This window comes from Manis pentadactyla, chromosome 16 (genome assembly GCF_030020395.1).
Source record: "Manis pentadactyla isolate mManPen7 chromosome 16, mManPen7.hap1, whole genome shotgun sequence".
NCBI classification, from domain to species: domain Eukaryota; kingdom Metazoa; phylum Chordata; class Mammalia; order Pholidota; family Manidae; genus Manis; species Manis pentadactyla.
The window spans coordinates 74,768,794-74,796,378 of NC_080034.1; the positions used below are offsets into that span (position 1 = coordinate 74,768,794).

The 27,585-nt window shown below is 44.2% G+C and overlaps 1 protein-coding gene across 3 annotated transcripts in view; it reads right to left on the reverse strand.

Moving 5' to 3' along the window:
• CDKAL1 (CDK5 regulatory subunit associated protein 1 like 1) overlaps positions 1–27,585 on the reverse strand; it is a 615,335-nt gene that overhangs the window by 22,246 nt on the left and 565,504 nt on the right. For 2 of the 3 annotated variants that reach the window (XM_057494166.1, XM_057494165.1), the window contains 2 exons: positions 13,705–13,788; positions 10,774–10,938 (listed from right to left, as the gene is read on the reverse strand). In XM_057494166.1, the coding sequence (XP_057350149.1) occupies positions 10,774–10,938; positions 13,705–13,788 (249 nt within the window). The remainder of the gene's footprint in view (positions 1–10,773; positions 10,939–13,704; positions 13,789–27,585) is intronic. The other variant, XM_057494167.1, reaches the window with a different exon arrangement.

Consider the following 27,585-nt stretch of genomic DNA (forward strand, 5'->3'; position numbering starts at 1 on the left):
GAGATTCCCTAGTCCCAGCCAGGAGGGACAGGAAATTAGACTCAGCCTTCCAGGTCTGGGGGCTGCTGAAATGCAGCTTTGGTTTTCATAAGGAAGCTCTTGCCATTTGGTGCTTTTATGAAGAATACATTTTTTCTTAATGAATTCATTTTAGATGTGGTAAAAGTCATCCGTAAGCTTTCATGACAGAGCAATTCTTGTGCACAGGGCAGCTGGTGTACCTGCATAAGGCCCTCTCCCTCACCCTAGTCCCTCCCTCCAAGGGTCCCAACAGGTGGGCAATATTACCAGAAGAACAGCCAGACTAAAGTCTCCAAGGCCAAGGTGACACTCATCATTTCTATCTCCAATACTCAGTCCACTGTCAATACGTCAGGCGTTACCTGCATGTAGCATGTGTGATTCAGTCTTGGGGGCTGTGGTCTTTTCTTTCACCCTCAGCCTCTCCTTGCTCTGGGAGTCTGCCCAGGCTCCCTTCTACTCCTTCCCTGCGGTGTAGACAAAACACACGGAGGTAGGGCAAGTGCCCCCCCAAGCCCATGTTGATTATGCCTCCTTGTGAGTGTGCACAGCAGTGTGCAGAATGCTCCATGTGTCCCGGCTGCCCTAGCCCAGGTAGGGTAATAAACTGAAGAATACAGGTAAAAAGAGCCTTAATCCCAAGCACACATTGGAGGCTCACTAAATGGCAGCTATTATTACTATTGAGGCACAGACAGCCTGGATGCACACAGACCCCTCACTGGGCCCCAGCTACAAGCCTCCAGGGAACCATCAGCAGTGACCCGACAACTGGCGATGCAGGTGAAATGAAAGCTCTTTAGTGTCAGCTGGCCCTCATGGTGCCCCGGATGGCTCCCGGATCGGCACACAAGGGACAAAGGGGACCACAAACACGGCACACACATTCTGAACTGACAGGATCCATACCAGTTCAGCGGGAATGCCCAGTAAAACCCAGCTTTACAGCACAGAATAAAAGCTGTACACCTAGACTGGGGAGCCCAAGTATGTCCTAATGGGTCTGCAAAAGAAACTAATTAGATGCAGTATGAAAGGAAGAAATGGACTAAATATTAAATGCACAATGGTTGTAATTGTTTGTGACACCAATTTGACATACGGGCAGTGAAGAACCCAATCTTACATAAAGTTAGAATAGAAGAAACTAGAAAAACTGCTTGGGATTGGAGCCAGTATTTCGGGGTGGAAGGAAAAGTAGGAAGGAACACACCCTCATTTGCTTCTAACACGGTTAGCTGATCTGTTTGAAATTAGATCCACTTTCAACTGTTTTAACTTAATTATTAAGCCATTTCTGAAAACCTCATGAATGCAGTTTTCATGTGCTTTCAAATCTGGCCCTGAACTAATAGACCCTTTCACTTCATTGGTTTTGGAAATGAATGTTAGATGGAGAGGAAAGCATTTTAACCGTGCTTTTCTAAGGGTCAAAGCTCTAAAAATATAGCATAGTTTATACATAAAACTCAGGCCACCTGAATATCCTGCTGGCCCTTTGTCCGGGAACGAGGCAAACCATAAGCGTCAGCCCCCTGCTTCCGCTCCGAGAGCAGTCGGCTGTGTTGTGCTGCTACCGCGCTGCTCACGTGAACCCTTCATGAGGATCAAGGTCCCGACGGACGAGAAGCAGGGGGCAGCCGGCCGCCCGGGGGCACCTTCCCTTCCCTGGGAGAAACCAATGGCAGGTCCGCTCTCCGTTCCAGAATGTTCTCCATTAAGCAGGCGCATAAAGAGGAAGAGGAAGAAGTGTCTGGAGAAAGCACAGCCCGTGCTGTGAGCTGCTAGCCAGGCTCCTCCCGTTGGAAGGAGCCTCCCAAGCTGGTCCTTGGCCATTTTGTAGGAAATCAATGGCTGACGGTCACAACATGTGATGTGATAAAAGGTCGTGCAATTTTACCTCTGCTGCTGAAAGTAAAATAATGCCTTGGCATGTATCACAAATTAATAATGATAATATTAAGAGTAGCCGACATTTACTGACTGCCAAGCCATTCCCATGTAGACTCTCTGAAGTAGGAACTGTTATTACTTCCGTTCACAGAGAGGAGGCCTGAGGCTGGTGGGGGTGGGGGGGCTGAGGAATTTGCTCACAGGCATATTTCCTGTAAGTGGTGAAACAAGGATTCAAACCCAGATAATCAGAATCCAGCATCTATGTTCTTAATTGCTGTAACTATAGGGTAAAAACTAACGGAAGCGGAGTACCTTTAAAAAAAATTAAAGTTAAATAAAAATGCCAGGAAATCATGGATTTCTAAGCTATATTTACAGAATCTCGTCATGAAATATTAATATACTTCCTGTGCACCAGGCACTTTGTCCAACATAATCTTCTCTGAATCAATTATGTCCATTTTACAAGTGAAGAAACTGAGTCAAGGAAGTCAGCTGGTAAAGATCACAGGAACTGTAAATATGATTTGAATCCTAACCTGACAGACCCCAAATCTCAAGCTCTTTTCACAAAGCCACATCTACCTCTTCTTTCTGCGAAGTGATTCTTTACTATTAGGAATAAACTCAAAAAGAGAAAAACTTTGGAACAAAACTGACTACCTGTAAGTTTAGAATGAGGAGAGAACTTTGTTCTTTTCTATCTCTTCTCCCAGGTACAAAATAGCTCTGACTTCTTAAGTTATTGACCTCGGAAAGGGACTCAGGTGGGTTGTTAGAATACGGCCCATAAAAAAGGAAAACATCAGGAGTAAAACAGGTTCGCCTTCAGGAGGCAGGGAGCACTCGCGTTCTTGTGTCTCTGAACACAGACTGATCACTTGAACACCACTTTTAACAGAACACAGAGAAGATGATTAATATTGTCCATTTCAAATCATTTCTCTCCTTTTCCCCCCTTTTTTCTTGAATCCACTGTAAGCTGACTCTGGTATGTAAATGGAAACTGTTGTCCAGAAGTTACTAAGTAAGACCCTTGCAATTCAAAAGGGGAAGACGGTAGAGGCCTGGGCTTAAAAACTCAAATCTTGACCTCGCACCTATCAGGATGGCTACTAACAAAAAACCAGCAAATAGCAAGTGTTGACAAGGACGTGGAGAAACTGTGAGCCCTGTGCACCATTTGTGGGGATGTAAACGGTGCAGCCACTGTGGAAACAGTATGTGGTTCCCAATACAATCAAAACGGAAGTACCGTGTGACCTAGTTCTTAAACGCCTGGGTGTACACCCAGAGGGACTGAAAGCATGGCCTCACAGAGATGTCTGTGTGTCCGTGTCTATACCAGCATCTGTCTGAGGAGCCAGAGGTGAAAGCAGCCCCGGAACCCACTGACAGACGGTGGATAAATATGATGCCACCACACAATGGAATTTTATTCAGCCTTTGAAAGAAAGGAAATTCTGACCCGTGCCACAACACGCACGCACCTGGAGGGCACTGTGCCAGGTGCAGTAAGCCGGTCAGAAAAAGACAACCCTTCATCGAGGTGGACAGGGCGGAGTGGCCGTTGTGGGCCGTTCAGTGAGTTTTGGCTTTGCTGATGAGAAAAGCTCTGCAGGCCGGAGGCACAGCAGTGAACGTGCTGGACACTGACCCGGACACCTGACAGGGGTTAAGGTGGTGAGCGTGCTGGACACTGACCCTGACGACTGACAGTGGTTAAGGTGGTGAGAGTGCTGGACACTGACCCGGACTCCTGACAGGGGTTAAGGTGGTGAGTGTACTGGACACTGACCCTGACCTGACAGGAGTTAAGGTGGTGAGCGTGCTGGACACTGACCTGGATGCCTGACAGGGGTTAAGGTGGTGAGCGTGCTGGACACTGACCTGGACGCCTGACAGGGGTTAAGGTGGTGAGCATTCTGTTATGTTTCCCTTACTGTGACTCAAACACAGAAATAAGGCCTGGAAGTCGGTAAGACTGGATGTGACTCCTGCCCGATCTCTCCTAGCGCCTCATTTTGTGCCTCTGGTTAAGTACCTACTGAGTCAAGGGTACTCAGATTCCTTCCCTGTGAAGAAACGGCTTCACTAGTGGCCCCTCGTGGGTTCTGAGGGCTCTGAGTGGTGCCCGTAGGGTGTTCCACACAGTAGAGGGCCCATAGTAAGCACTGCACGAGTGCCTCTGTAGCAGTGGGCACAGCGTGCTCAGCTGGTGGGGGAGTGGGCACTGAGAGGGAAATCCCTCGCTCCGTCTTGAGAGGATGCAGGAGGGAGTGCCTGCTGCCCCAGGCACCTAACAGGGCCCAGGGTTTTGCTCATGGCCTTGAAAGCTCAGAAACTGACCTTTACCCACAGAAGAGACCACACGGACAGACACAGGGGAACAGCGTAGAAAACCAGAAGGCTGACATATTACCTGCACACTCACACAACAAACCTATTTTTTTCCTTCAGGAAGATTTGCATAGGAAGGCAAATTACCATCAGAAGGTTGCCTGGTAAGTGTGGACCCACTGAAGGGGAGCAGATGAGGCGGCTCACAGCACTGGGCTAAGGTGACTCGATGCGGTCATTTCCACGGAGGCATGGTCGCCAGACTCTCCGAGGGCGCCTGGCCAAAGCAGCCCCTCTTCCGGGACACAGGTGTTCACCGCCAGGGTTGGCTTCTGGGCTTGGCTTTGCTCACACGGCTGACCACTCCCACCCTCTGCCTGGCCTACTGTTTCTCCGGCTACCTGAACACAAGGCCTTCCGCAGGCTGGAGGCAACTCCTGCAGGCCGAGAGCCAGTGATCTCCTCAAGGTGACCCTGGCTATGTTGCTGTGACCAAAAAGATGTCTGGTTTCAGACAGGGTAACGTTAGTCATCTCAGATACTAGAGCAATACAGACTTTCATTATTTTGTTTAAAAGCCTAACAAAAATCATTAAAACACTCACTGAATTTCTATTTACTGCTGGGCAGTTAACCATCAAGATATACTGTGAAGTGAAAATGGCAAGTGTCCACAATTTATCTCAGAAGGAGGTGACAAAATACATGCATGCATTTGTTTATATTGTGATAAACACTGGAAGAAGAAACTGAAAACTAAAACAACAAAAAATGCCTTAAACAGGTAAGACAGGAAACAGGCTGGGGGCAGGGGTCATCAGAAGGTGAACTTTCAGAGCATACTTTCGTAGATTCAATATTGCAAGATATTTTACGTAATTATGAAAGAGAATTAAATCTAAAAAATTACAAAACATTGAAAACAGAAGGAAACAAATGCCCCTAACTGTGTGTGGCTTTGTTGGCATGAACTCTGGAGAGGAACTGCTTCAAGTGACCTTAAACCCGTCACTTTCCTGTACATCCCTGGAGGGATCGTCCCCCAAGAAAAACAACCGCAGAACCACAAGAACCTGGACTGTTTTCAGTGGTCGAGGTGGTGGTGGTGATGGTGTGGTTCTTACTGACAGTTAGTTACATGAGCATGATTGGAAAAAGCAAGAGAATAATTATGCTGGGTCATCAGGAAATGAGATCTTCAGCATGGAAGAAAGAAGTTACACATGTAACAGAAAATTCCTGAATTTGACTTTAATGATGGTATCGGGGAAAAAGGATTTTCTGGCTCCACTTGCTGAAAGGTATAAACACAATGACTAACCAGTGGCATCGAGGGCCCACACTATAGTCTCTAAATACAGTTTTTCTCTAGAAGAAACCAGGGCTCCTTTGCACCAGGGATGGCTCCAGGTCTGGGGCAGAGGAGGGCAAGGTGAGCCTGGAACAGCTTGTCACACCGGGAAGCAAAGAGACCGTCAGTGATGCAGGGGCTACGTCCTCCTGGGTCGTGAGGAACCAATACCTCAGGTACGTAAAAATCTTTAAGTTTACAGTAATACTAAAAAAATCCCTCATTGGTTATGCTAGGAGGATGCTAGGGAATCAAGTAAAATTTTAAATACTGGTAAACAGAGAAAAAGCATCAAGCCTTTCTCTCACATTGCCAGTATGAACTGTACCTCAGGACAAACAAAAACTGATGAGAAAGTTTCTCTTTATCTTTGAGCTAATAAATGAGGAAGGAAAGACAGACTTAGATGCCACCATTCTTCAGTCCCTGATCCCTCGGACGGTTGAGGCAGTGCTCACCGACCACCAGCCCCACAGGGACAATCAGACATGACACGCCTCCGACGGACACGCACACCGTGTGAGATGATCTTGTCAAAGACTCACCCTGGATCTGATTAAGCGTCTAGATCTAATCTCCAATTTATAAAACAAAATAGAGAAACTGTTAAATTATATCAGAGGATGCAATTAGCAAACTCCAGACTGTAAAAAATGCCACATGTTAAACAACCTGTTTTTTTCTACAAATTACAATCCAAAAAGGGAAAGAAAAGAGAAAAGAGAGAGCCTCTAGCTTTAAAATGTCTATACCATATAATTCCAATGCTTGAACCTTAGTTGCACCCCAACTTCAGAAAAACTGTTTAAAAAATTGCAATATTTGAACACTGCTGGATAAAGAATTGATGTTAATTATTTTTAAAAGTGACAATGAATTGTTACTATGTTGTAAAGTAATCTTCATCTTTTGCGGATATTTTCTGACATATTTAGGTGATATGAAATAAATAAGAAATGGGATTTCCTCCCAAATAGCCAGCAGTGATGGAGGTAAGACCACATATGATATGAAATCAGCTGTAAGCTGACAATGGTGAGATTATACTATTCTGTTTTTGTATATGCTCAGACATTTCTGCAAGAGAAAATTTCCATAACAGAGTTAAAACAACTCCCAGTCTTTGATGACGGCTCTCAGATAATTTTTCATATTATCAAAATTTTTACAGTATCGTATATGGCCGTGGATTTGGTACAGGTGATGTTAGGCCCTGTTTACCCACGGGTTCTCTTCAGACAGAATGACTGACTGGTATAGCGATTTTCTAAAGAAACTACAGTTGTATAATAAGATCATCACATCGAACAGGATGTGTTACCACAAATTAAGGCTTCATGAGAGGGCACGGTAAAAATACCAACGCTCTTAACATCTTAAAACTGTTTTGCTCAAAGTTCCCATTCCCGTGGCCTCTTTCACCAAATACCCCTCCCCACACACACACATCCACCTACCCACCCACACCCACAACTTTTGCCTGTCTCCACCACCATTTTTATAACCCCCTTTTGGAGAATTATTAATACATGGATGAGGGAGAATCTCCATCAGCCAAGATGCTGTTCAACTCTACCCTCTAAAGTCAGTAATGTGAAAGTTTGTTATTATTACATTAAAATACTAAGATTGCTTTTACAAATATCAAACATCCTCTCCCTTGGGAGTCATTTTCCTAGAAGAGTGCTTCTCAAACTTCAGCACCGTCAGTATTCCCCAGAGAGGGCGTGACAATGCAGATTGCTGGATCCGACTTGCAGAGTGTCTAACTGAGGTCTGGTTTGAGGCTTGAAAATTTGCATTTTTAACAAGTTCCCAGGTATTACTACTGATGGTGCAAGGCTGGGGACCACACTTGAAAGTTATTATCCAAACATTCCTGAAAATTTACATATCCCCTGCATCCTCCCACCACTTCTTCCTCTGAAGAACGAAGTCCCCTGACACTTTCTACATAAAAGTGCATGATTACCCTTTCTCTGATTTATATTTATCCCTGTGAACTCTCTGATGCCTTCACTGGATAGTTATTATATAACATACAGAAATGTTCCTTATCAGATAGGGAGAGGCTTTCTGGCTTCCACCATCCCTAAAACTAATCAGGCTCATGTGTCACTTATTCCCATTCTTCTCTCTGATCTCCCACTTCTGCAAGATGTCGCCATATGCAGTTCCCACTGGAATATGATTCCTCAGAGGACACTAACCTCTTGACTATATCATAGCTCTCCTTTTCCATCATGTTATGGGATCTGTCCATCATTAATTTGAAAATAACAAGGCCTGGTTTCTTTTAATATTTATAGAATTCAAAGTTCTGCCACAGGCTAGGTGTTCAACCCATTTTTGCCAAATGAAATATCCCAATCACAGAGTCTTAGAGACAACCGAGGTTCAGGGACCGAAGTGATAACACAAAAGGTCACAAAGGCCGTCAGCGCAGATGCGAGAATTCTGTAACGCAGACCCCACGGGTTTCACAGCCTGTGCGTCCTACCTGGTCTGCTGTGCCTCTCGGCAGCGCACCCAAAGAGGTCAGCAGGGCCTCCAGCGAGACGAAGTAAGTCCAGTGGAGCACAGGGTCAATTACTTACAGAACAATCATAAGTTCTCAACCAGGAGGTGAATTTACCATAGGAAATACTTTTTTTAAACAATATTTTGCTTTGGATGCTTTGACCTTTCCAGGTTTCTTGACAAAGTGTGCGGGAAGGTCATGTTCTAGAAAGACTCAGGAAAAGCCTAGAAAACTCAGAAAGGTAGACATTCTGCTGAGATTGGTTCTCCAGCATTGAGCAGAGTAACTGAGCAGAGAAATTCAGCCCCTTTCACTGTTCATACCACACGCACTGCATGTTCACGGCTAAAATAATTAACAAAATCAGAACTGTTCGAACCGGGTCATCCTCAGAGACTGCCCTGTCTAGATGCAACTGGACTTGGAAGAAATGGAAAACAACCCCGTAGTAAGTTTACTACGTTCCAGGAATAATATTAGGGGGTTTACATACACTACTCAATGTATTCCCTTCAACAATCCTATGAAATAGACATTATTATTCTCATTTAATGGATTAAAGCTCAGAAAAGTCACACACCTAGGGTGAACTGACAAGTTCAGACACAAGTCCGGTCTGTCTGACCCTAAGGCAATGCCTCATCCACAGAGTTAAATTGTTTTTTTTCATTCAAGAGTTCCAGCACCTCTATTAGGGCTTGAAGAGCTCAAAATGTCTGCGACATGGTTACGACCTCTATCATCTACTCCCAAATCCTATAAAAATGGAAGCTGTTCTCTTCTTCCCTAATTTATTCTGGTTCATATCATTAGCAAAACATTTCTAACATCAGGACAAATTCATTAAAGAAGGCTTTTAACCTTTTAAACCCTGAGTTTGGTCTATCTTTAAAAGCTGACAAATAATGAAGTGTAAAGTTATGTTCATTAATTTATATGTAGTCACAAATGCTGATAAAATACTTGCCTGGTATTTCCCTTAATGTAAATACCCAAATCAGTATTCTGACCCTTTGGCCTCCTGCAGGCTGTCACGATTCCCGGAGGCTCGGAAGGGCCAGCAGTGAGCTGACCTTGATCCTTGGCTCACTGAGGGCTTTTGGGCCGTCCGGGCTCAGCACAGAGCTGGCCGTAGACTGATGAGAACCCCCTTTCCCAGGCTGGAGGGAGAGGAGAGCAGAGACGGCTGCCCCATGGAATTCACATGGAGCCGCCTTTTTACACAGTAACGTTACTATTAAGGAACTAATACAAGGGCACTACTACTTTTCCTCACTCATGTATTGTTGACGGTGATGCTTTAAAGCACCAACCACCCTTTTCAACGAGGTGCACACGAGGGAGTGAAAGCAGGCGGCGACTCCGGAGTCACCTTTGCCCACTGCCGCCCTTTGCTGTGAAGTCATTTTCACGGTGGCAACTTAATAATCAACCTTGTAAGACACACTGTGCGAGCAAACAAAAATTGGCCAACTTCCTTTAAAAATTCCTCAAGTAACACATCAAAAGCTAAATCTCTAGCAATATAATTACAGTGCTGGATTACACTGGCCGTCTATCCCAAACCCAAGTGTGATTAATTTTTTTTAAACAATAGTGACCACTAATGGTTACGGTTATCAAGTTTGAGTGGTCGGCCCTGGTTGAGCAGGGTGACACACTTGGCAGGGTTCTGACAAAGGCTAGTCCACATCATCCCATTAGCAGGCGGACGGCGGTGCACACGGACTCCTCACGGGAGGTGTCACTCATGTTTGGGGGCCAGAGTCCATCACCACAGTACGTGACAATCAGATAAAGTGCCCTCTTTGTCACTACTCTCAAAGTCACCTTAGCATGCTTTTGTGATTCCCTTTGAGGGCAGAGATGATACATACATCAAAATAATTTTGGAACGATATGGCCAGATAAGCAGCACATCTTTGTTCCGTATGTGGAGTCGTTGCTGCATACCTCTTGTCGGAGCGCGTGACGACTGTGTTGGAGAAAGGATGCCAAATGATGCTTAGAAATGTGATACACATTTTCATTTCACACTCCATCAGCTTTTACAACTGTAGCTCAGTGAAATGTAAGAGAGAGCTTGGCAAACAGCCATATTTACCAAGGTATAAAATAGGGGTTAGGTTATCTTTTTTTTTTTGAAAGGAAAAGAATGCTTAATTTTCACTCCCTACGACTAAAGCAGATATCCGGCTAACACCCGGAGAAAGGCATCATGACCACATCTACTGACACGGTTTAGTGCCTGTTCAACTGGAGGTTTTCTCTATATTATAAACAGCTTCGTTAAGCAAGAAAACATTCCCTCCCTCGCCCTCTTCCCCACGGGGTCTGCTGCCACAGATCCATCCTGGACCAGACGGTCTCCAGTATTAATCTCTCACCTGAAAGTACTGGCTGCTGCCCTCTACTTCCAGCCTAGACGCAGAAACAGCTTATTCCTGGTGCAGGCGGAGAAGCAAAGCTAAAGGCATCAGCAAAAATGCATCTTTCTAATTTGGGTTTCAGCCTGTCAGAAAGGACTGAAGCCTCACGCAGACCCAGGAAGGGACCCTGAATGGTGACAGAAGCATGTCTGGGTCCCTGTTCCCCCATGGCCGCTGCCTGCTGGCAGGGCAGAGAGGAGGCATCCTGGACTCACCTCTGTTAAGCCTGAGACTTCTCCTCTTGCTAGCGGGCTGCTGATGGAAGGTGTATATACTTGGGCGTCAGATACTGGCTGCCCTTTCATGAAGTGTTTTCCTGATTCGTAAATGTCCACTTCGACCATTTTCCCCATGAATGTGGGGTTCTTGGGCACTAGAACCTTTAAAAAAATTTCAAAAGCTTAATTTTTAAAATCAGCCCTTCATTTTAGAACAGGTTTTGATTTATGGAATTATTGTAAAGATAGCACAGACACTTTCTATATAATACACTTCACTGTATGTCCAGAGGCCCCATTATTAACATCCTGCATTAGCAGAACCCATGCATCACAATTACTGATGTATTACTGTTAACTCAAGTCCATGCTTTTTTCTGACTTCCTCAGTTGTCCCCTAATGTCCTTTTTCTGTTCTGGGATCCCATCCTAAATGGGCTCCATATGCCAGCTGACAAAGGATCTGGGATCTTGTAGGAAGGGAGAGCATTTTCTGGGAGGAGCGGAAGCCCTGCTCTTCGGCTGCAGGATGCCTGGTGTCCCAAGGCATGTGGAAGGCAGACCTGGAAGCCCCGCAGTATCGGCCAGCCCGTGACTTCTGGACAGGCCTCTGACGTCTGCTCTTGGCTGTTCCAGGCAATGAAGAAAATGGAGACAACACTGATGAAAGCTTTATATTTTTAATACCTTCCTCATTCGCTGTCAGAGCAATGGTTTGAGACAACACTTCAAATAAAGGCCTTAATGGGGTGTGTGTTTGTGTGTGTGTGTGTACACGCCAATGTGTGAGCATGTGTTTTGGGAGAAGAGGAAGAACATTTAAAAGCAACGTTTTAAATATCCCAAACGTTGGTGTGTGGAGCTAAGTGGCCCCTTTACCTAATGGCTGCCATTCATCTCTTGAGCTCTGTTACAAAATGCATGTATTTGTTAGCTCTACATCCATATAGAATCAGCTACTTTGCAGGGGACTCTAGCCAGTTTACAGGAAACTGTCGGTTGGTCTCCTTCCACTGGAGATTTCTGGTTGGAGCATCAGTTTACCTGGAGCGAGTGTCTCCCCTCCTTTGGGACTGACAGACAGACCGTGCGGGTGCGCGCTGTCTCCCTCACGCTTCTATTTCGGTCCAGTAGCTATCTGCCCATCTTTTCAAGTCAGGATCCAAAATAAATAGACTAATTCTAATCCAGAAATCCTTTGATATCAAGATACAATTTCACTTCTGGAACTCATCTTATTTAAAAACAATTTCTATATGAAATCTTTGATATACTTAGTCATAGAGACAAAACATCAGATGCGAGCCAGCCACTAGTTCCACAGCCAATTTCTCTGAGAGGCAAAACTGGATTTCGGTCTTTCTGAGCTTGATTTCTCATGACCACTGAATACGCTCCATCCAAGTATAGGAAAAAGGCCACCTGGGTGGGGAATTACTCTCGGCACGTAAGACCTTTGGTATGAGGATATGAAAGCCCTTTCAAATCAGTTTTTATAAAACAAGAAAATCTCTAGAGTAAACTATCCCTGGGAGATTTGGTACTACGGAGGAAAATAACTCTCTGATCTGCTGCCTTGATCTCAATGAAAGGCTTAGTGTTGCCTCCCCCTCTGGTTATAATAATTGGAAAAAGTCTGACTGCTTTAAATTGGAGGAAACAGCTAATGAGGCATGCCACTGCCTTTAACATGAAGGGAGAAGTTCCCTGCTGGGGCAGAAACCAGATGGCGAGAGAAAGAAGGGAAAGAGGCGACCGCAATCAGTCCAGCCCGTGCCCAGAGCTGCACAGAAGGCTGGCCTGGTAGGAGGAGGCTCTCTGGAGTCAGTCAGTGGGCTGGGAGACGGGACCCTCGGCTCAAACACAGTGCTGGGCATCCCTCCTCAGCCTGCAGGTAAGGGACGGGGTGGGCTTCTCTGGGCTTGAGACGCTCCCCCCACGCCTCCTGAGGACCCGGGCCCGGCCTGAGAGTGGTCCCTGGGGAACCCCAGCACTGGCCTTGAGAGCCTTCATGAGCTCGAATTCCAGCCAAGGCGCCCACAAAAAATGTCTACTTCCCATTTGATGAAAAAGGAATGAAAGACTAGAGAAATCCATCTGATATTAAGTTACTGTAATCTAGGAATGACCCATGGAATCCCTGTGTCCCACGAGAGTCTCCCTTTCAGGTGGCACATTCCACATCCTCAGCCCGTTCCAGGGTCAGTGCCCGGAGGGAGGCACTGTTTTCTTCAGCCACTTTGTTCTGGCACCTAGGGAAGTGGAGTCCCAAATGCTGAAACGGCCGTCTGGCGGCTGGGGGGTTAAGGCAGGCTGGATACCCGGGCAGCTCGGAAGAGGGGGGCCCTTCGGGTTGCCTCAGGGAAGACTCACAGTGAAGGGGTTTTGATCCTTACTCGCCCTGGTCTCCAGAGTTGTCCACAGTTTCAGTTGAGTCCAAGGAGCTGATGTTTCCCTTTTTCCCCAATATTTTTATCAAAGAAGAAGTTAAGAAAAAAAAAAAACTGAAACTAAACAAAACGAAAAGAACAACGGAGCACCCACCCAGCCACCTGCTGAGTGCTGTGACTGTCCACGCCGATGCCATCCCCACAGACGTCGCTCCTGCTCTCTGGCAGGACTTCGCCCGGTTCTGTGTCAGCCGGCGGGAATCCAGGCAGTAGTAACTGCCTGTTTCAAACCCCCAGAAGCCTAAGGCTGGTCCTGTGGAAGATTAATGGGGACTGAAACACACCTGTTCTTTGTGCATAATGTTCTGTGGACGAAGCCACAAGAGAAGCTCCACGCTGGCCTGGCTGGCTACACGCTACAAAAAAGCTTGGTTGCAATGACATTCTACAACCCTCCCCTCTTTCTAAGTCTCTTTTGCTTAAATTGATTTATTATCTCATTTTGGAGAAAACTGGAGAATACAGAAGTGCCTCTTACCTGCTCATAGAATCGATTGTGTGCAACATAAAACTTGGAATCAAAAGATTCTTCTGTTACTAACACTTGTTGTCTTTCACCAATCTGCATGGAGAAGGGGAGAAAAAAAGGAAAGATCAGGGCAAACACCTGAGAATCCAAAATAAATGGCAGCTTCTGAAGAGTTCTGGACCAGTAAGTCATGTCTTCTTGAATTTAAAACAGACACTAATGGGAAACTGGTGAACCACTGTTTTTGAAACCAATATAAGAGTGTATGTCAACAATAAAATAAAAAAGTAAAATAAAATAAAATAGACTCTAGATTGCTAATCACTTAATAGCTGATACAGAATCACTGATTGATATTTCCTGAAAGACATTATTATCCATGTAGCAACAGAAAATTAGCATAGGTTGAAATCTTATTTTCCTACTTAACTATGAAACAAAACTTGATCTTACTTCCTCCTTCAACATAAGTAAGATAATTAAGGCTTCTAAGACATACAAAAATCTTCTAAATATCACTTTATTTCTTGAAACAAAGTTGCAGAAGCCAGAACAAGCTGCTTCTAATCCAAATTCATGAAAATATTTTGGCAATATGAAAGAGTAGTAATAAACATTAATTTGAGTTATGAGGGACATTCACTAAAGAAAATGCCTCAAAAGCTAGTCATTAAATCCTTGCACTTAAACATTTCACATGTTGCATATGATTCAGAAATAACTGATTCCATCACACAGCTATTTACTCATTACATACATTTCCTGTCACAGGCAACTATTTTTCTTTGTTGCAGCCATGACCCCATGTTGATTTGTATTTTTTTTTTGAAGAGAAAGCAAAAATATGGGAATGTTAATTCTCTACAGAATCAATCCACATTCATGATCTAAGTATGCATTTTTAATAACCAAAAAGTTAAATCAGCCAAAACACTGGTTAAAGAAATGTGACCATTCTAAAAAAAAATTCTATCATTCCCAAGTTTATTCCACTGTGAAATGGAATACTTAAAGTATCAATTACTTTTCTTTTTTTTTGTAAGGTTGTCAAAATGTCTTATGTAGTGAGCCAGCTGTATTGAATGACTGTGCCTGGAATTATTTTTGCCATTACAACTTGATAAATACACCCTCCACATTAAGGCACACTGGCCAAAAACATTTTTTTAAAGAATTCCCTATTCTCTCGTATGTAGGGACTTGTCCCCAAGTTCAGGCAGCTACCATTCAGGACACATAAACACAGCTGCACTGAAGAGACTAACAATGAAAAAAAAAGACAAAACCCCACCAAACCCCACTCCCCACCAACCAATGCCAACACCTAATACACCATAATCTATTAGCTTTTACTATCTCATCAAAATGCATCTCCCTAGCCAAAGACTGTAAGGTCTCCAGGATGACACTTATCGAAGACTTATTCACTCCCAGAAAACCAAGGGAAGCTCCGGCAACATTAATCTCTTTTAAAAATTATGTAGCAGCAAAAGAAAGTTTTCCCAATCTTTACTTGAGCGTTAATGGCTCTGTTTATTACAAAAGACGGATGAATACTGGGCTTCACTGAAGTATATTCTACTGGAAGAAAACTTAAATGTTTGCACACATTTCAGTGTGAGCCGCTTGTAACTTAGGGTAAGTATCTGTCAGCAGTTCTTTAGGAAATCTGCAATTACACTTCATGTACCACTACGTTTCCAGGAAATCAGCCTAACAACAACACGAGACTGGAGAGCCACTGGAAATGTAGGCTGCTGCTCCCCTCTGAATTAATGCAGCTGTAGTCATCGTTTTGGGGCTGCTTTATTTTACCTGGAGGTAATAGTGATGCCAGTAATATATACACACAGAATTAGAAAGACTGCTATGTTTATAGAATAGGGGGCCAGGATTTCCGACACCTATCAGAGAACTATTTGTAGGTGAGTATCGAACTATTATTGGCCAAAGCAATTCAGGAAAACTGCTATGTGCAGTAATTTACCGCCTAACAGCCGGATTACTGACTGGAATGCAAGGTTATATTGCGGGCTTAAGGCAAGCCCTCAGCCGGAGAGGTTAACGGGAACACTGCTTGTGTATTTTAAAAAATGAAGGAACTCCTGTGAATATATAAGAGGTTGGAAATAACGGTTTCACAAACTTTGTGACTGGTAGCACGCTGCAGCTGTTCAACAGAGATGATTCAAGGCAAGTGCAAGGGAAAACCCAAAGAATGGTGGCCTCAAGACATCTGGAACATTCAAGGGCGGGAAGGGAGGGGAGGGCGATTTGGAGGGAGAAGCAGCAAGCATAGTTCAGTGGAATGTCAGGAGTGCGAAGGAGGCCAGCAGAAGGAGATGCCGACTGCCGCACCCAGGGGCGGTGCGGGGGGCGGGGTGGGGGGCGCACACCGGGGCTGCGGAGATCACCTGCGCAATGAAAGGGATCGGACTACATCTTTGGCCTTCACTCTCTTCATCAAAAAAAGGGGGGTTTGGTAGAAGTGAGACGGAGGTAGGGCGAGGACTGCTGGGCTGAAGAGGAGGTGGATTATAACACTGAGAGGATTTTCCAGTTCCAAAATTCAAGGTCACGGTTCCTGGTAGATCTGCAGTTAGCGACTGGTATGCCCACAGGTTTCAGATGAAGGACATACGTGCTATAAATCCAGGCTCTCTTTTCTTATAGTGAATATATGCTTGCAGCCCTCTGCAAATTAAGCTGCTTTCTTGCTGCCTTTAAAGTAATAACATGATCTTTAATACCACCAAAGGAACATTACGGAGTCTCTCAAAAAGCTAGGCACTGGCCTGAACTTGAGGAAGCCTGTCAAAATCCTCCCCAAAACACCCTACTTCTTCACAATCTTACGAAAGACATCCCTTTTCCCTCTGATTTGCTTTATAGGCATAAAATGTATAGTTGATTAAATAGAATGCTTAATTCATTTTGGAGTTTAAGAACTTGGGATGGGAAAAGCATTTCTATGGGAAACTCAGTTCCCATTTACAAAGTTTGACCTTCAGGAGATTTGTCAGGACTTCTGAAAGTGGCTGTCTGCCTGGTGCCTGTTTTAACAAGCTAGGCAGACTTCATAATCTATTCATCAAATGTCCCTGGAGAAAGTAACTCTTCCTGGGATGTGCAGAACTTCAGTTAGTCCCTTCTACTATGACTCTAAGAAGATATTTTATGAAAAACTAATTTAAAAATAGTCCTGTAAAGCCACCCCTTCATTACGTACCGGGTCACTGACATGACGGAAGGCACAGAACTGCCCCACAGATCCTGCAGTGCTGGTGGCCTCAGTGCTGGAGCCACAACGTGGCTGAGGAAGGAGTGTGGCTCAGTTTTCTAGGCCTTGTGGAAGAGATGTGAGAAAAGCTCTTGTAGGATTTTTTTTTTTTTGAAACACGAAGGAAAATAAAGGCAATATTCCCCTGAATGGAACAAGAAGGCAGGGACCTGAAGAGGGCTTAGCGATCTGATTCCACAGAGGACATGGAGGTCCTGCGGGATGCGGCAGCTTGCACAGGGGTGGGGGTCAGAGCAGAAAAGGAAGTTGTGGGACCACTCCTGCCACGTGAGCCTCCTGTTCAACTGCAGAGGAAAACCTACCACCTCACGGCTCTCGCTGCAGAGCGCAACTCTTCATTGAGGAGAGAAACATCTGTGACAACAAAAGGGAATGTTTAAAATTCAATTTGGGGGTAGATTTTTCAGTATGTTACATAACCAGCTAGCTGTGTTATTTGTGTCACATCTATGCTGAAAATTTCCCAAGTGTCTGAAGTTGCGAGAAACATCAGCTCTAACCATATGGCCACATCACACACACAGAAACATGCCCTTGCATTAAAAAAGCAGTGGTTTCCAACAGGATTTGGTTGCTGAATGCTCATCCCAGTGCACTCTACTTTTCCATTTGTCCTAAAAGACAACATTTGGTGTGACTATATAAGGACTTACCAAGAGAAACTAAACAAATTGCTGTGAGACAGGCAGACAACACCAAACAAACCACAGACGTCGGAGCATGTGGGTGTTTGCCTTTAACCCCAGTAAGAAAACCACTGGTCTAAGTACTCCTTGGACTAGGAGAAAAAAAGATTTCTCTTAAACTCACATATGGCTTTAAATATAAACTGTACGTGAAGTTTACTTTTTCTCTACAAGTGTTTTTTTTTACCCCCTACCTCATTTTTGTTTTAGTTAAGCAGAGAACCTGAGCTTCAGAAAATAATTTCAATTCAATTTCTACAGTTGGGTTAGAGAGATTTCAATATGTCAATGGAGCTGCTCAGAATATCCAAAAAACATTCACAAAGGGCAGATACATATTTGAGGACTGGCATAGAGAAATACTTACATCTTGGAAACAGTTACTAAAAGGTAAAGAAATTATTTTGCTTCCCCTGAAAAGTTTCTAGCAGTTAATTTTCCTGTCCGATTGCCTCAGGAAAAACACAGAGATTAAAACACACATATCAAAAGCTCTCATAATTATTGACATCATGTTCCAAATAAACTTGAATTTTATCTGTTTATCCTATAAAATATTCTGACATGCTACTTTCGCAGCAAGGTTTTTCTTTCTTTCTTTTTTATTGTGGATAATAAAATACAGTTTTTCTACCTGACTGGTTTCTGAATGCATGACTCTGGGAAATGTCAAATGTCTTCCTTTAGCTCCCGTCAAATTAGTTTTTTTTTTTCCCTAAGCTGCCTGGAACATGTTAAACACAAGGCTGTGACCTTAAACTCTGAAATAATATTCCTAGTGTCTGTGCAAAAGCCTGCCCTCACACACACCTTTAGACTAATTACTGCAGTGTAATGCTGCCAGTGCACCCCTGTAATTACACTTGGAGAAAAGTAGGGTCTTGTTCTTTCCTAGCTAATGAAAATGATAACCTTTCCAGTTTGATTCATCATTCACAACAGGCAGAGCACGCGATGCTGGGCCTCCAGGGTATACGGTAATTTTCCCGATTGTTTATGCACACTTCTGTTTCCTGGCCCTGCAGAAGCTGGAATTAAAGAACCAGGCATACTAATGCTAAAAACAGTCAACAGTAATAATAGCAATAACATTAAAATTTAATATCATCCTTCCTCCACAGTACTATTCCATAATGAAATAGGGCCTTGACACAGGAATGTGTGTCAAAAATGATGACTGAGCATAGAAAACAAGTAATGAGACTCAACGTCCATTGTATTCAATATGCTTGCCATCAGTTTACTGATCTATTTAAGGATGCCTGAGAGATGTTGGACAGTTTATTCTCAAAGGGGCTGGACTTGCATCTGACTCTCAAATGATGACTATTTAAGAACAGCATCTTCTGTGTGAAAAACAAATATTCTTTAGCTTTGTTTATTAATAGTATTAAATCTATTCAAAAGGGAGTGAATGTTCCTTTGGGGTAGAATATCTGTAATGGTAAGTATTTCACCGATGCGCATTTAGTAATTATTGTATCTGTGGCTCTACTGTTTCTTCCTCCCTCTCAGATATAAACTAACCCTAACCACCAAGGAAGCTGAAAAAATCTGGTTCTTCCAAAGTCCTTCCTCCCAAACCAGTTGAGGTGAGATACAAGGTGTTTTTTGGAATCAAAGACTACAAATTTCTTGGGACGACAGCCGCAGGTGCTGTTCCCTCACACCGCAGTCTGGCTTCCGTCCAGCCATGCGGCCACCCCACCACCCCAGGAAGGGAAAGACAACCCAGGCGAATCTCTTCCCGGCTGGAAGCAAAATCTCATTCTTAGCGACACATGTATTTCCACCTGCTGGTGGAGAGGAGTAGAAACAGAAGGGCCGCAGCTCCCTACCCATCTGGTTCAAACAACTCTTGGCCGCAAACATGACAAATGCCAACGGGACCCCTATTTAGCATTGCTGCACCTGAGTCCTGACTGAACTTCCAATTCAGAAAGTAGCTAAGTTTTAACCACCTGCTTGCACATTTTTGGTATTCTAGAAAATTCTAAGGTGTTATCCTCAATGATTCATGAATTTTTTTTTTTAAATTGTGGTAAGGACACAAAACATGAGATCTACTCTTCTAAGAAACCCAAACAGGTGGCCCTTCCATATCGCAGACTTGGCACAAGTATGTCAGTCTGTCCTCCCCGCGCCAGGGGAGCTCTACAACACCCAGACAGCCCCGGAACGTGCTGACACTTCAGGCTGCCTGAGGTCCTATGGCCAGATGGTGCCAGCATCTCTACCCGTGAGATCTTATTAATGGGATGACTCAGCGGGACCAATATGGGCTGTGCATGTGGAACGTTTTTATTACAAGTTCAATTCTAAGTCTAAACGATTATTTCCTTCACTTTCCTCCTTCCTGATCTTTCCACATGTCTCTAGCCATCATTACTCAGCAAGTCTGGGCCAATCTTCTCGTAAAGACACAAAGGTGACCATCCTTACAACTCAGGACTACTGAGCGGACGAACCTTCCTGGAAAGTGTCTTTAGAATTTTTGTTTCACCGATGACACAAAAACAAAGAGAAAGACAGATGACGACTTGCGGAGCGTTGATGCGGTGCAGAGACGTGCAGTGATCGCCCGCCAGAGCGACTCCTGCGTCCGCTGCAGGCCCTGGTCCCGGCGCCGGGGTGACGGGAGGCCGGGGTGACGGGGAGACCAGGCGCCCGGCCTCCACACCACCCAACACATCCTCCACACGACGTCCGACCCCGAGGGGCTCAAGGGACGATTCCGACGTTCGGGGTAAACAGGTGCGGGCACGGTATGTAGGACACCTTCCGATTTCCTTTGTGGCAAAAGAGGCTTGGCTTCTTTTCAAATACTGATTACCGGAGAGGCTGGCCGTGGCCTGGCCACCAGCCTCCAAGGGCAGGCGCATGGGTGGGGAAGGAAGCCCTTTAGTCCCGACTCGCTGCGCAGACGAGCAAAGTAAGGCCCAGGACGTGAGGAGGACAGCACGCCCCTCGGGGCAGGGGCGCAGAGGCCCCGGGATCGCCACCTGGGTGCCGGTCCCGCGCACAGACGGCAAGGCTCCGCTGGGGGTAACCCCGGCCCCCCAGAACGGGCTTCCAAGGCGCGCGAACCACACCCCACCGCGGTCTCATTGGAACGAGATTGCGGTCTGCACCCCACCCCCACTTTCCGAGGGTGCACCAAGGAGCTGGGTGCATAACAAGAGCTGTCAATCAAATGGCCTCACCCTGTCCATCAAAGAAGCGCCTCCGGCCAGGACCTGATAAGCAGACCCTCCCCGGGAAGGTCGGGGCCTTTGTCCACCTTGACTGCGGCCGCTCCTGCTTGGAGCGGATTCAAAGAAAACTTCTGCTCTGTCGCGCTGTTTTGTCTTCGCCTTTCAATTGTTTGTTTCCGTAGGGACAAGAACCGAGAACAAACTCGACCCGCAACCTTAGAGATTGACATGGTTGAAGTCATACAGTTCGTAATATTTATCTGAATCATTAGAAATGGGCTTTATCCTGACAACAGTTTTTTGGCAAGTGAATTAATGAATCACCCTAAGTCCATACCAGCGTCCACACGTAGCTGGTTCAGCGTTTGAAATATGTACACACCAGTATAAAATGCACACCAGATTTCAGAAACTTGGCATGAATAAAAGAATGTATACCTTGTCATAATTATTTATTGACTACATGCTGAAATATTTTTGATATGAGTTAAATAAAATATATTAAGATTAATTTTACCTGTTCCTTTTTTACTTTTTTGGTGCAGCTACCAGAAAATTTAGAATAATAATCTGTGGTTCACACTATATTTTGATTGGACAGGACTGCTCTAAGCCATAATTATCTAGTTTTTAAGGATTTAGTATAAATCTCTTACTTCACTATTGGAGAAGGGCCCATATTGGTCACTTTTCAAAAAAAAAAAGTTTTTTAACTCACCATAAACAGTCTAAATTGCAGCAATCATGTAATAAATCCAACAGTCTGACTTGGGAAAGAATGTGTATGTATCTATAAATTGTAAAGGCAGGAATTTTGAATTGCTAATTTCTCTTTTTGACCTTTAAATTATTCTTGCTTCCATATTTCTGGTTGGCCTCCGCCCGCAACCCCCCATAACTAAGGCATGATCAACCTGCTTTTGTTTTTAGGGAAATCCAGGCAACCAAGGAGAAGCCATCTAAATTTTCTCATCTGTCATTTTCCATTTTGGATGGCTGCAGAAGGAACCATATAAGAAAATGGCGTTTGGACTAAAAAGACAGAAATTGATCTCAATTCATTTATCAAGTTCATTTTTTAAAAAGCCAAAAATGAAGGTCCAAAACACGTACTGCCTTTGGCAAGATTAATCTTTTGTTACCAACCCTGTACATAGATGTGCGCGATAAATAACACGTGCAGTACATCCCACCAACCTTTCAACCATTCGCCAGTCAGGACTGAGGCTGAGGAGGCAGAAAGGATTAAGCAGAAATCAAAGGCGGTGTGCTCTAATGGTGTCTAATTATCATGACAAAAGACGCTGCCATACTCTTTCAGCAGTGGGCAATACATCTCATTAAAGAAGACTGAATAACAATTACTCTCCCCTGCCCCCCTAGGCACCCCCAGTCCTTCTTGGCTGAGCTTCGGGAGACCCTGAGAGCGCAGCTCGAGAGCGTCTGCTTTATTGGCCAGGCGCTCAGGCTGCAGGGAAAGAGCCCACTTGGGTCGCTGTGCACCTGCATCTCAACGCGTCACCCCACTCCCTCTCCCGCTGCGAAAATGTAGCTCCTTCAAGCACAGACAAGCCCTGCTACGCAATTTATAGGAATATAATAGTGAGAAATGGCAGTGATCTAACAAAATGAATACCAGTTCCTCCGAAAATGTCTTTATTTAAAGAAAATTGATCTCCTTATTTCTCTTCACTTACGTTTTTCCCATTTAATATTACTTCACTGTCTGAACACTGAATTTCTACCAAGTTTCACTGCAACCAGTGATGATCTGTATGCATGAGTGTGTACGTGCACACATACACATGTCGTGGAACTTAAAGGGAAGTAGTCTGGTTTAGACCTACCCTAGTTCCTCTCAATGACAGACAATGGAGAAAATACATGAAATTCAACACAAAGGAATTGAGGCTGCAGGTGAACACATGGGCAGTCTTCATATAAATTTAACCATGAAAAGATTCTACTTAAACCAAGAATAAAAACACATTCTTGCAGGGTGATCACTAAGAAAAGACAAGAGCTTCAAGTAATTCTGTGTACTTTTCCCCCTATCAATCTACGGTGGAGGAAGGGCTGAGCAGGAGGAGAGAGAAAAGAGGGCACTTATTTCATCTGAACAATCCCCAGTTCTCAGCTCTGAGCTATGGTTTTTGATCAGTAACACCTTCCAAAAAGGAATCTAGTTATGAGGGCTGCTTTGATTTTTTTTTGTCTTAATGGCCTCTCCTGCCAAACACAGTCTACTTAAACCTGAATACTGCCATGCCTGCACACTGCCCTAGGAAAAGCTGTTTATCACAGAAGTAGACAGGATCCCCTGTAAACGTTACTGAGACTAAAAAGCAGACACCCAGCCAACACACCCCATAGCTGGGAAAACCTACTGAACCTATTTACTATTTTTAGGGTGTCTGGATTTTCCATGCTACTGCAAGGTTACTGCATTGCAATAACTGAGAGACCTTAAGAATATTCACGTCATTAATAACCTCATAGTCTAGAGATCTGGCAGGTGGCATGTAAATGCTATACACACTCTGCATGTGGCTGTGTTCAGTTAAAATAAAAGTTGGGACTCACTTAAATCCTAAAAAGCCCTTCTGTATGTGGTGAACTACTTAGCATTCAAGAGCCAGTTTCTACCTTTCATCCTACAGGCAGAGTGGATGTCTTAAATTCTCTTTCTCACTGAATTTTCCTGTTTGATAGATCACATTGTAATTTTTACTTCTTGCTTATTTCCACCTTGCAGTTTTGCCAAAAGGTAGTCTGCACGTGAAACACACTCACAGGAACCCAATTCTGCTTTATATTTTGAAGCCCAATACTTCCACACTTTAACCCCCTGTCAGTGATCAGATCTCACCACCACAGCCCCAGTCTATGGACTTACAGTTTACCAAAGGCTTCTGGCTCCTTGGTACAGTCTCCTTTCCTTTTATGACACAGCCTGAGTGAGTAAGATGAGAACTTGACGAGACTTGATCAGGGAGCCAAGAGGCCTTCAGTCTCCCCCTGACACTAACCAGCTGCGTGAGCAAGTCACTTCACTTTCCCGCCTGTTTCCGCACCTGAGGAAAAGGGGTGCAGGGGTTTGAGAGCAGGAACCTATAAGGCTACTTCTGGCTCGTATCTGGTGTTTCTGAAGTCAGAGTTCCACTGAGGAGGCAGGGCCAGTGAAGTACCCTGGGGGCCACCAAGGCTCAAAGTGGAATGGGGGTCTGCTGGCTGTGGGGCAGCAGCATGTCCCAGGCGCACGGGCAGGGGCTGGCCCCTGCCGACAGCTTGGCACTAGTCGCACCACCGCTGTCCCCTCTTTTCAGAGCTGACACAGTCTGGGATTAACCATGTTTGCCAAAGGCCAGGATGAATGACTCAATGAGCAGGAGCACCATTGCGGGGTTTCAGTTTACCCATCTGAAAGAAATGATTATAATAATTACCTGGATGGAGTCTTGGATTTTCAGATTAATAAGCTAGTTTCTGGGAGTCAGTGTATATGCTGGGAAGTTTGATTATCGGTGACACAGCCAATAGCCCTCCCGCCATCAGGAGTGAGTTCCCAAATCTCAAACATCTTCCACTAAACTCTAAGAAGACAGCTCTAGGAGCTGAAACCCATTCATGAGCTGAGTGTTACTACTGGGCATCTTGACTCAGGCAGTCAGGAGAAAATTTTAATTTTATAAGTAGAGAATTGTCTCAGGGTGCTATGCAAATTACTGCTACAGGACAGGACTAACTTTAAGAAAGTAACACTATGTGGAGATATGACTAAAGTCCAGACTGCTGTTCAACATGCTAACAAAGTAGAAGGCTGCAGAAGGAGCCCGGGTCCATGAGGGGCTCGGGACGCTGCAGGAGGAGCCCGGGTCCATGAGGGGGTCGGGACGCTGCAGGAGGAGCCCGGGTCCATGAGGGGCCCTGGTGGGAACCCTGCTGGGCCTGCTGCCTTCCCGTTGGGCTGGAGGGAGTCCTGCCTGAAAAGCAAAGGGAAACTCTTATGCTCCCTTTTCGAAGCCATGACTCAAAAGGAATTCAGAGACATAAGACAAGGCATACTGAATGGGGAGAAAGGAGAAAAATGGTCCAATATTGATAAATCTACAATTCATTTTTTCAGTAGCTACTAGAAGATGAATTATGCTGGAAAAAAAATACTGAGCAGCTTCTAGTCATTTCTAAAACATGATCCTATGCCTGCCTGAAAGAGTTAAGGCTGTATAAATATTTATCATTTTTCTTTCAAAAGGATAAGAAAAATTCCTTTTGCATACATGAATTTCAGATTGCTAAGCAAACATTAGGATACGGTCAGGGGCTCATCATCTTAATGAGGATATGGTGATGAAATTTTTTTTTTCTTACTTGCTTACACGAGATCCAAAAAAACCTAGAGATTTTGATTTTATATTTAGGCATGCACAGGCCCAAGCAGTTAATGCTTTTAGAAGCATATGGACAGGACGACAGGAATACCATCTAGGCTTACAGTGGGACCAGGGTGAAAGATTCATTAAAAGTGATAAACAGGACATGCCTTTCTTAATGTTCTTCAATTGCATATTCAATACAGCATGCCAGTGACTATGCATTTTAACGGTCTTTATTTTTAAGAGCTGCCAGATTTTAATTACAGATTAAACAGTTATTTGCAAATGAGTATCTCTTCATTAACATATCAGAATCATCATAATAAACAGTTCTCTGTTACTAAACAGCACATAGGCTTCTGTGAAGTTTAAGAGCAGTTACTTACTTCAGGCTCTAGAGCAGGGAACTAGCCTACCTATCCTGAGCAAGCTGATCCCTTAAACAAATTTAAGGGATATAAATAAATTAGATGAAGGCTCACAAGATTCTAAATTTTACGAGACTGTAGATTTTGTTTCTTTTATTTGCAGCTATAGCCTTAGTCCTGAATACAATGCTTGGTTCAGAGCAGGGTCTCGATAAAATATCTGCTGAATGAATGAATGAATGAAAGAACTAGCTCTTTTAACAAGTATATAGTTATATTTTTGCAGTTACGTTTTTCATGCATTGACACTTTTTGAAAAATTGCTAAACTGAAATCAAGTCATCAGTGAAGTTGTTCTCAAAGGATTTAATTCTGTAATTTATTCTAAGGAACAGAGAAGAAATGCATTTTTTCGTTAACAGCTTCATAACAAAGAGCAGCTGTAATAATCTTTCCTCACATAGTTCCTTTTTCATTTACTTTTATTAAAGACTTAATTTTTTAGAGCAGTTTTAAGTCCATAGCAAAACTGAGAGGAGGGAACAGAGATTCCCCGTGTAGCCCCCTGCCCTTCCACGGGCAAGCCCCCACCGTTGATGTGTCAACCTGAGGTCATTCCTTACAACAAATTCACCACCCTGGTGAGGGATGTTGGTAACAGTTCCTTATTTTTTATCTGCACATATGCCACTCACAGACGAAGAAACACAGAGAGTTCAAGTAACTTGCTCAAGGCTACTTTGTTGGATGCAGTTCCCAGGTGCCACGCTCCCTAGACCAGTGTTTCCTACAGGACACAAGGGATATAAATAAATTCGACGGACAGGACACAAGGGTGCGTCATCTCTCTGCTGCTCAGTTTATGTATGGAAGAAAGCACAAAGCAGGCTCCTTCAGAGAAAACAGTAAGTTCTAAAGTCGGCACACAACACAGTGAAGCAGGAAAAGAGGGCAAATGGAAGAATTTTCATTACTATCATTCACAAATCAATAGAGGAAGATGGAAAATAATCCAAACATTTTCTCAGAACAGTCACCTCAAGTTCTCAGTTTTGTTTTAGGTTACAACATATCCAATATGGAACTGCTAACATCAAAATGCAGACGAAGAAAGTCTTAGTTTCTTAGAAGATTTATGGTCAGGTCTCTAAATTGACTTGGGCAAGGTGCCGAGGCACCAGGAAACCATTCAGAGGCCAGGAGCACAGGGAAAAAGAGAGTTAGATACGGGACAGTTTCTGGCCTACCAGGTCATGAGCAGAAGACAAAACCGCAAAAGATTCTTCCAATGATGTACTTTGTTCCCCCCTTTTTAGGGACATACCAGATGAGTAAAAATTTGTAAAGCAGGATCAGTAGCCCCACGGATCATCCATACATAGGCAAAGAAGTACTTGCGTAGTTTTAAAATACAAAACGTCAATCAGGTTTCTTTACGGTCATTATGGATCAGACTGGCTTAGGGTGTCTCCCCCTGAGGCTTCCTAGAAATCAGTGACAGATCAGATTATTACAATGGGACCAGTTGTTTACTTCTAATAAACCCTTGGAGCTGCTGAGAGCTGCCTTCACGGAGCCCACTGGTCTATTACAGCTGATACACTCTGGTACCTCAAGGGCTGGCAAGAGATTCAGAACTTCAAGTTCTTGGGTTTTTATGCTGGTGGTTGTGGGTAGCTGGGTTGGAAGAATTCATGAGAACAGATGGAGAAAATTTGATTCTACAACTTAACTTCTACTAACCACCGTGACTACGAGCACAACTACTGCCTCTGTCACTCCTTCCGTTCTGGTGAGGAAACAGGTTAACTTACTTCTCACCAAACGCCCTACAGGGTAGGCCGACATTGCCCTCAGGCTCCCGAGAAGGTAAAGCGGAGCGATTTTTTTTTTTATGTTCTAAAGATCAAAGTGATAATAACCTCTTACTTGGACTATACACAGAGACTTGTGGAGCAAATCAAA